This window comes from Eubalaena glacialis, chromosome 3 (genome assembly GCF_028564815.1).
Source record: "Eubalaena glacialis isolate mEubGla1 chromosome 3, mEubGla1.1.hap2.+ XY, whole genome shotgun sequence".
Lineage (NCBI taxonomy): Eukaryota > Metazoa > Chordata > Mammalia > Artiodactyla > Balaenidae > Eubalaena > Eubalaena glacialis.
The window spans coordinates 79,493,493-79,502,776 of NC_083718.1; the positions used below are offsets into that span (position 1 = coordinate 79,493,493).

Below are 9,284 nucleotides of genomic sequence, written 5' to 3' on the forward strand. Positions count from 1 at the left end.
TTTTTTATTAGCTCTAACAGATTTTTTTGTGGAGTCTTTAGGATTTTCTTTATATAAGATCATGTCATCTGCAAACAGAGACAATTTTTCTTCTTCCTTTCCAATTTGGAGGCCTTCTATTATTTTTTTCTTGCCTGATTGCTCTGGTTAGGACTTCTAGAACTATGTTGAATAGGATTGGTGAGAGAGGACACCCTTGCCTTGGAGAATGGATCCAATGGAAAAATCAGAATTCCCCAACAATTTAGTTCATTCCTTCCATCAGTTTCTTTCCCACCTCCCCTTCAAAGCACGTAAGACTCAGGCTTCTATGAGGAAGGAAACTGGTGGCATTTCATTGTGGTGTCCCAATATATATATTTTTTTTTTTTTTAATTTTATTTATTTATTTATTTATTTATTTTTGGCTGTGTTGGGTCTTCGTTTCTGTGTGAGGGCTTTCTCTAGTTGCAGCAAGTGGGGGCCACTCTTCATTGCGGTGTGCAGGCCTTTCACTATTGCGGCCTCTCTTGTTGCGGAGCACAGGCTCCAGACGCGCAGGCTCAGTAATTGTGGCTCACGGGCCTAGTTGCTCCGCGGCATGTGGGATCTTCTCAGACCAGGGCTCGAACCCGTGTCCCCTGCACTGGCAGGCAGATTCTCAACCACTGCGCCACCAGGGAAGCCCCCAATATGTTTTCTTAATGGAGAGCAATCTCAGAGTTACTGCTGGTTCAGCTAGTGCCCTAATCAGTGGTGATATTTGCTTTCTTTCTCAGGCAGGCTGCTGTTCCAAAGTTAGGTGCTGCCAAGCCGCTGTTGCATAACATCTGTCCAGATGTCTAGGGGAAATTTCCAAAAGGCCAAAGTACAGAATAGATAGAGAGATAGAGAGGCAGATGTAGATTCTCCCCCAAATATTAATTTCTGAAATGATGTCTGGGGGTCGGTGGAGGGAGCTGTCTACCTTTCTCCCCTTTGCCACAATCCACCCAGGCTCTTGTCTTCTACCCCTTCACAGTGAGTCACTTCCTGTCACATACAGGCTCGGGGCTGTGCTGCCCACAAGTAGAAACCTGCTTCCTGTGCCACACCGGTCCCAGCCTAGTCCTCAAAGGCCCCCATGAGTCCTCATCTTTTAGATTCTTCCCTCTACCAGGGCTCAGGACCCCAGCCAAGGCGAGGAAAGGTTCCAGGGCTCCAGGCCCTAGACCCCTCCCCCGGAGGCTCATACAGGCTTTTCCCCTCCAGGCACCCTAGGGAAAAGAAGAGGCCTTGTTGCGGCGGGAACAACTGTGGGGACATTCAGCGTTCTCCTGGCTGTGGCCCTGCTGTTTTACTGCTGGCACCAGAGGAAACTAGGTTTGTGTTCTCTCTTACCTTTTGCTGGAGTCCATGCCCTGTCCCTGCCTCAGACACCCCAGCTCACCCCAACCTCAGTAACAGCCACAGCACCGTCCTCCACCTCCCCACCCCAGCGCTCACAGACACACTCATACTCTTTCTTGAAATGGCAGTTTCCTTAATAGGTATCTACTCTAATTTACTAAGCCTCAAGTGAAAGGTAGGGAGGAAATAAACATTTTAATGTAAAGTTTTAAAAACTTTAAATGGTTTCCTTGGGTGGTTTCTTTGGTCCAAACAGACTGGTCAGCTAGATGCTTCAGCCCATCCTACATCCCCTATAAGTGGACAATCAAAATAAACTGAAAGCCCCTATGAAGAAATGACTGAGAATGGGAGCTGGCTAATCTTTATCCTTCTTCTTCCTCAGAGACTTCCCAGAGCCAAAGCCTGAAACCAGCACCTTGTGCTCCAATGGCTCTGCTCTCCACAGGTCAGGCCGCTGCCTCCCCCTCTACCTGGTGGAGAGAGTTTTTCCCTGGTACTATCTGCCATGTGCTTCCAAAGGCTTCTTGCTTTAACCCAGGTCAGGCTAGTTTCAGATGCCAGGAAACCTGGTGTAGAAGACAGGCACAGAAACTTTTTCAGCTCTAGTATAATTACCCATCCTTCATCCCTGTCTCTTAATTTAATTCAATTCAACTCAACTCACCAGATCCTTCTGAGCACCTGCTATGTGCCCTGCACTGGGCTGAATGTAGGGAGATTTGGACCTTTGACCATGAGTCTCCTTAACGAGCTTGAGCCTGAGGTTCCTCTGAGCATAACCACAGATGCTCCTGGAAATCCATCTACAGTCCCTCACTACTCTGCAAGAAAGACAATTTGGCTATATTTAGTATTTCCTGAGGTATATCAACACAGCCTTGAACCTTAATCAAGTCTCAAATAATTGCATATTCAACATAGAAATGTATAGCCCTGTCCCCAGCAAGTTATATGTTCTGTTCAGTTCTTTTTCACATCGTTTTCATGAGAATATCGGACTGGGCCCATGTTTAAAATAACTTTCTGATGACCTCTCTTAGGCAGTGCATGTGTGTGAAATATTTGAGAACGAGCTCCCTCTGCTGACACAAATCTGCCTTCGTTTTATTTTGCAGGAGATGGTTCTCTGGGAGACACAACCAGGTGAAGCCTCAGCCTTCTGGTTTCCCAAGAATAAAATGTGCAGAACTGTGGGGCTGCAAGTTTATGCCAAGTGATTTCTCTGTGTCCCTGTGTCTAGATACTCCCATTTTCACATTCCTTGAAATGGCCACAATCACAGCTTCTTAGAATCCTTTTAATAGTTTATATAATGGATTTTGCATGTATTTAGATCAGTTTCTTATTTGAAATTTATCCATTTATCTGAATGGATGATACCAAAGGTTATAGATTTTCTAGGTTGCCACAGAATATTTCTGGTGCAAATAGTCCTATAGTTAGGCAACGTGTTACTATAACTATGTATAAAATGACTATTAATTCTAGACTTTCTAGAGGAAGCTCAGCTTCTAGGAATCTTCTTTTTGCCCCACATGTGCTCATATACTTACCAGATTTTGTGTTTTTAAATTTGGTTTGGAAAATATGGTCTTCTTCTGTCTGTGTCAGTGCCTCAGTCTTATAGTCAGGGACTTGGAGCATGGATTATGTCTAATTTCTTCTTGAATTGTCCAGATAGAATGCTTTGAGGACACTTCCTCCTTATGATGAGGCTGGATTTTTTTAACCAACTGAGAGTGACCATTCTATCTATGAGATCATCATTCCTATGATGTTAGAGACTCTTCTGGCCTTGTTCTGCTGACTTCTCCCCATTCCTTTTTGTCTCTGTCTATCCCACTCTTGTGCATATTATAATGTTCCAAGGACGATCGTGTGTTTCTGTGCCTCACAGGAGACCCTTGACCCTAGGCCCAGGAGTGTCCTTCCATCCCATGTGCCCTGCCCCAGTGGAACTGCAGCAGTTGTGTGGCAATGGTAAGGATTTCCTGGTAGGAAACTGCTCCCAGCCTGAGCCAGGGAGAGATACTTTGTTTTGAGGCCTGGCAAAGGCCCCTGGTCTCCCTAACTATCCCAAACCCAGACATTCCCAATAAATAATTGCTTAGGAAGAAGCATCTGCAGCATACCTCACTGACTGGGACAGCTTAGAAAGTGTTGCTTTTTTTGTTCTCAGTGCACCCCAGAGAAAGAGACCTGGTATATTCTGAGGTCCAGATTATTCAGCCTGGGGAAGAAGGAGAAGGTAAGTCACTGGGGAGAGATTCTTGTTGCAAACTATATTCATTCATTTGACACATATTTACTGAGCACCTCCTATGTGATGGGTACTGCTTTAAGTAAAGGGAGTAAATCAGTGAACAAGGCAGATAAAAATCCCTACAGTGTGATGCTTAGATTCTGAAAAGAGAAGACAAACACAGAAAACTACATAACGTATCTTTGCTGATGATCAGAACAAAAATTAAACATCCTTCTAACAGATATTGTAATCATGAAGGCGTATGTACAAAGATCTCCCTTAAGTAATGAATGAATGATTGCAAAGCACCTATTATGTGATAAGGATATATATGCACTATAATATATATAAATATACATATGTATGTATATGTTTAGTTAATCCATATAACAACCTTGTGTAACCAGTGTACTGAACAAGCAAGACTCATGACTTAATTACAAAAATCTTCTGTCTCCCACTGTCTCTTTAAACTTTCTTCTGTGAGAGATCTTCTCGGGCACTCAGGATGAAAATTCTGGCAGCCAAAGTCTTTACAAAACATTATCTTAGACAATAGACAGTAGGTGGACACTTTATGTCATAGTCTCTATTAAGTAACTAGAACACCTAGTTTGAAGATGTTAAGAAAAACTTTCCCCTCTCCTAGTTCAGGCAAATTTCAGAATGGAAGCTGGCAATGCTAGGGATGAGGGGGAGGACCAGGCAGAGTTGGCTTCTCTGTTTCTTTGGTTGGCTTCCCCTAATTAGCCTGGAGAAAGGAGTGGGAAAGGAGTTACTCCAGCTGGTATTTTGGAAGTTGGCTTCTGCCTCTCTGGGATGGCAGGTCGTTAAGGAGGCACTCCCCCGTATAAGGTCCATGTGTGGTCTTTTGAGGTTTCCTGCTGGATCCCTCCTTCCTAAAATTCCTTTGGCACAGCTGGTGCATTTCTAATTCCAGGAGTTGTTTGTGACTCATTCACTGGCCTCACCTCCAGTCAATCACATCCAGCTTCCTGCTGCTGGATTCCCTTGGTACCTGGAGGCCCTATTGAACAGGACCCAAAGTGACCATACTCCTGCTTGTTCTGTCTCCCACGTGGACCACATCTGTCCTTGGGGACACCTGGGAGTTTCAGGTCCTTGCTGACCCAGCAGCTTTCTTCTGACCCCACCACCAGTCATGAGTCAGAACTCTCAACGCTCTTGATAAGGGTGTTAAAGTATTTTTTATTGTTATCTGCAGTAAGAAATGCAAATTGTACTGTTAAGCAGTGTGAATGTGCACACACTCACACACACAAACACACACATAACTGAACTAAAGTTTTAGGAGGCAATACTTAGTGTGATGCACTCTGTTTTCTATTCCACTCATTGATTTGTTTAATCAGCTTTATTGAGGTATAATCGACATACAATATAATTCTCTACATTTAAACATACAGTTCAAATTAGTTTAATAAATGCATCCATTCACAGAACCACCACCACAATCACGAGGTCGAACATTTCCAACAGCCCAGAAAATCCTTTCATGCTCCTTTGCAGTTAATCTCCCCCCAGCTCCACCCCTGGCAACCACGAATCTGCCTTCTGTCCTATAGTTTTGCTTTTCTATAATTTCATATAAATGGAATCTTATGTAATGTAGTCTTTAGGTCTGGATTCTTTCACTTAACATAATGTTTTGCAATTCATCCATATTCTAGCATATTATAAGTAGTTCACTATTTTTTTTGTCATGTAAAAAGCTATGCACATTTAATGTATACAACTCATGAGTTTGGAGATAAATTAACACCAAGGAAACCATCACCACTATTAAGGCCACAGATATATGCATCATCTTCCAAAGTTTCCTTCCACACACTTGATGATGAGGATGATGATAATGATAATGATGATGATGATGATGATGTGTGGTAAGAACACTTAACATAAGATTTACCTTCTTAGCAAACTTTAAGTATACAATAGAATATAGTTAGCTGTAGGCACTATGCTGTATAGTAGATCTCCAGAATTTACTCATCCTTTGTAACTCAAACTTTGTACTTTTTGAGCAATACCTCTAGTCTCCTTTCCCTCAGCCCCTTGGAACCACCATTCTACTCTCTGCTTCTATGAGTTTGAGAACATACAGTATTTGTCTTTCTGTAACTGGCTTACTTTCTTAGAATAATGTCCTCCAGGTCCATCTGTGTTGTCACAAAAGACAGGATTTCCTTCTTTTTTAAGGTGGAACAATATTCCATTGTGTGTGTGTGTCTGTGTGTCTCTGTGTGTGTCTGTGTGTGTATCATACTTCCTTTATGCATTCATCCATCAATAAACATTTAAGTTGTTTCCATATCTTGGTTATTATGAATAGTGCTGTGATCTCTTCAAGATCCTGATTTTAATTCCCTTGGATATGTACTCAGAAGTGGGATTGCTGGATCACATGAGAGTTTTATTTTTAAATTTTTAAGAAACCTCCATACAGTTTTCCATAGTAGCAGTACCAATTTACACTCCCACCAACAGTGTACCAGAATTTCTTTTTCTCCACATCCTTGCCAACACTTGTTATCTTTTGTCTTTTTAATGATAGCCATCCTAACAGGTGTGAGGTGATATCTCACTGTGGTTTTGATTTGTGTGATTACTGATGTTGAGCACCTCTTCAATAACTGTTGGCCATTTGTATGTCTTCTTTAGAGAAACATCTATTCAGAGCCTTTGCCCATTATAAAATTGGGTTATTGTTATTGTTGTTATTTTAGCTATTGAGTCGTACGAACTCCTTATATATTTTGCATATGAATCCCTTATCTGATATATGGTTTGCAAGTATTTTCTTCCATTTTGTAAGCTGCCTTTTCCACCTGTAGCACCTCTCCAGTATTTTTGTGCCTAGTAGAAATTTCAGTTGTAACATGATCCTGAACTTGGTTGACAAATGAGGTTAAGGACTTTTACAAGGTCATAAGCCAGTAAAAGACTAAGTCTTCTGTTTTGCTATAATATTTGCTGCATAAAGTGCCTATTGCTATATTTGTCTAACATGCATCATCTGAACACCTGCTTTGTCTGTTACTTTGATTTCTCAGCCATCCCCACTAATCAGGACCTTTTGAATGATAGAATTAGAACTGCCACCAATTTGATTGGGTTAATTGGGTACATCTTATAGAGTCACCTTGATCAGTTGCTGCTCTTCACACTCTGTCCTTGACATATTTGTCAAAACACCACTGAAGCTGAGCACTCTGTTGGTGGACGAGTTATATTTTAAGCACTTTATGTGTTGGTGATCTGTAGCAAGATTTCTTCACCAGTGCCTCAGTGTTTGCATGAAGCCCCTGAAATTGTATGCAAATTTCCGTGCATATGTCTATTGTTCTGGGGAGGGAGTACATAGCTTCTATCAGGTCATTAAAAAGATCTGTAAACCCAGAAGGTCTATGGTAAAAATATAATGAAAAAGAGAGAGTTCCAGGATGTATCTTTTTTCCCAAGCTCTATCTCTCCATAAAATTACTATATAAAGCTCTCATGATTCTAGCTTCTCTGAGATTCTTAATTTCTAATATGCAGGAAGTGACAAATCACACCTGCTAAACTTTTCTCTCACTATGGCTCCATCTCTAAGAAACTTTGGCAATAAAATCAATAACCAGAACATGCTAATGTAGGAGAATTTTTCTCACAGGGCATACATTTGAAGAGGTCTAGTGGGAACGTGCAGAACAAGCAGGGGTTAGACTTCAAGGTCGGTAAGATGGAAGTTAAGAGAGGCAAGAATTGTAACTAAGAGAGAAATTATCTCTTAACATCTGGTAAAGGAAGGGAGTGAGGTTCCTTTCTGTGGTATTGAGGGAGAACATTATAGATCAAGGGAGCCTGACAAGGACATGCAGAGGGCTGAGTTAAGAAATGGTAAAACAAAGTCACACGTGTTGTAGGACATGTTGGGGGTCAGGGAGGAGAAAACATGACAATCAATGCAAAAGGCCCAGTGACTCCCAGATTCTGGGAAATAAGCTATAAGACTGAGTTCTGAGTGGATCCAAATACTCATAGTTCAGTGGTTTCCGTTTCTTCCACAGGAAATACCTTCAGAACATCTCTAGAGGACCAGGTGAGTTTCGTTTCCTGACTGTTTTCTCTCCCACTACTGCTTATGGCCCCATACGCCTTCTCCTTCCAGTTCTTCTTCTATCTTCTTTCCACCCCAGAATGCCTCCATTGTCTACTCTGAGGTGAAGACACAGCTCCAAGATGATTCAGCTGGAAAGGTCAGCTCTAAAGATGAAGATATCATGGAAAATTACAAGGATGTCCTACTCATGTGACTTGTCCCTGATCCCAAGACCCAGCTCAGTGCAGTCCTTGAGGTCTCTAGAGTGACCAACTAGTTCCAACTTTCCGGTTCTTCTTGCCCATGTGCATTCACTCCCAGGACTTCTGATTCACCCACTCTGATGCCGTGATGGGAAAGCCCCTCAAAGACGTCATTGAAATGACCAGGGTCCATGATTAAAAGAAGAGCCTGTGTACCTGCTCTGAGCCTAACCTAATGTGTTCCCTAGGGTGTGATTTAGGGGAAAGGAATAAGGAGGGAGAAGGACTGCTGCTGAAAAACAGAAGCACAAATTTTGGAGAACTGGGATTTGCATCTAGACAGAAAGGACCAAGTGACTCAGGTCTCTGTTTAATGCATCTTCAACAATTCTCCCACTGGGGAATCAGCTGCATCAATTAGTTTCACTATGAGTGACTGCATGTATACTTTACAAGCAATGCATAACCCCATCCCTCCTGCTTACACTGTTTACACTGTCAAGATTCAGTTGCAGACAGAAGAATCCATTCCAAGTGGTTTACAGATAAAGGACTTTAAAAGTTTATATTAACTACTTCGGAAAATCATTAGAAGAGTTGAAGAAGCAGGCTCTAGACTGAGTTTCCAAAAGCAAAAGCTAATTATGTTAATGTTATTAGGGACAAAGATTTTTAACATTGGAGACAAGAAATACAAATATAAAATTAAAAAGTTAAGTAAGTAACTTTAAGTAACCCCAAAAACCTAAATTTGAATTGGAAATGTTAGTACAAATTGATGACAAAACCTGCCTTTTAAAAAAATTATTTATTTCCTAGTCTGTCCACTGGAAATGTCTAGAAATAATTAACAACTCAATAACAATGAGCACCCATTGCACATGTTGTAGTCTCTAAATACTATTCCCTACTCAAAGGATACAGAGCTGCCTTTCTTGTAGGAGCTGTATCTTTGAGTTATCAAATAGGTGACGTTAGAATAATTCTTCCAATAGATGAAGAAAGACTGAAAGAAATAGAAAACGACTATTTTGTGTGAATGTTTCATGTTACTGATCAAGTTGACATACAAAAACCAGCCTAATATTATGTGCCTCCTGACGGAAGTATCCAATACCACCTACAAAGTATTTATGCCTGAAATATCAAAACTGAATCCACTCAAGTCTCTAGGTCTAACTACCAGTTTACAGGAAATAAATGGGACAAAGGACTATGTTAAATAGTACCATGGGATTGCAATCAGAAAAATCTAAACTATGGAAAAATTCTACAGGACAAATGACCTGGTTTCTTCAACAAACAAATGACTGAAGGAAAGAAGGAAAAAAGGAAGGAAGGAAGGAAAGAAAGAGGGAAG

The 9,284-nt window shown here is 41.3% G+C and overlaps 1 protein-coding gene across 1 annotated transcript in view; it reads left to right on the forward strand.

Annotated features, from left to right (window-relative positions):
* FCRL4 (Fc receptor like 4) overlaps positions 1-7,935 on the forward strand; it is a 28,796-nt gene extending 20,861 nt beyond the window's left edge. Inside the window, exons 7-12 of the mRNA XM_061185873.1 lie at positions 1,231-1,341; positions 2,487-2,514; positions 3,269-3,351; positions 3,551-3,619; positions 7,690-7,721; positions 7,819-7,935. Of these exons, the coding sequence (XP_061041856.1) occupies positions 1,231-1,341; positions 2,487-2,514; positions 3,269-3,351; positions 3,551-3,619; positions 7,690-7,721; positions 7,819-7,935 (440 nt within the window). The remainder of the gene's footprint in view (positions 1-1,230; positions 1,342-2,486; positions 2,515-3,268; positions 3,352-3,550; positions 3,620-7,689; positions 7,722-7,818) is intronic.
* The last annotated feature ends 1,349 nt before the right edge of the window (positions 7,936-9,284 follow it).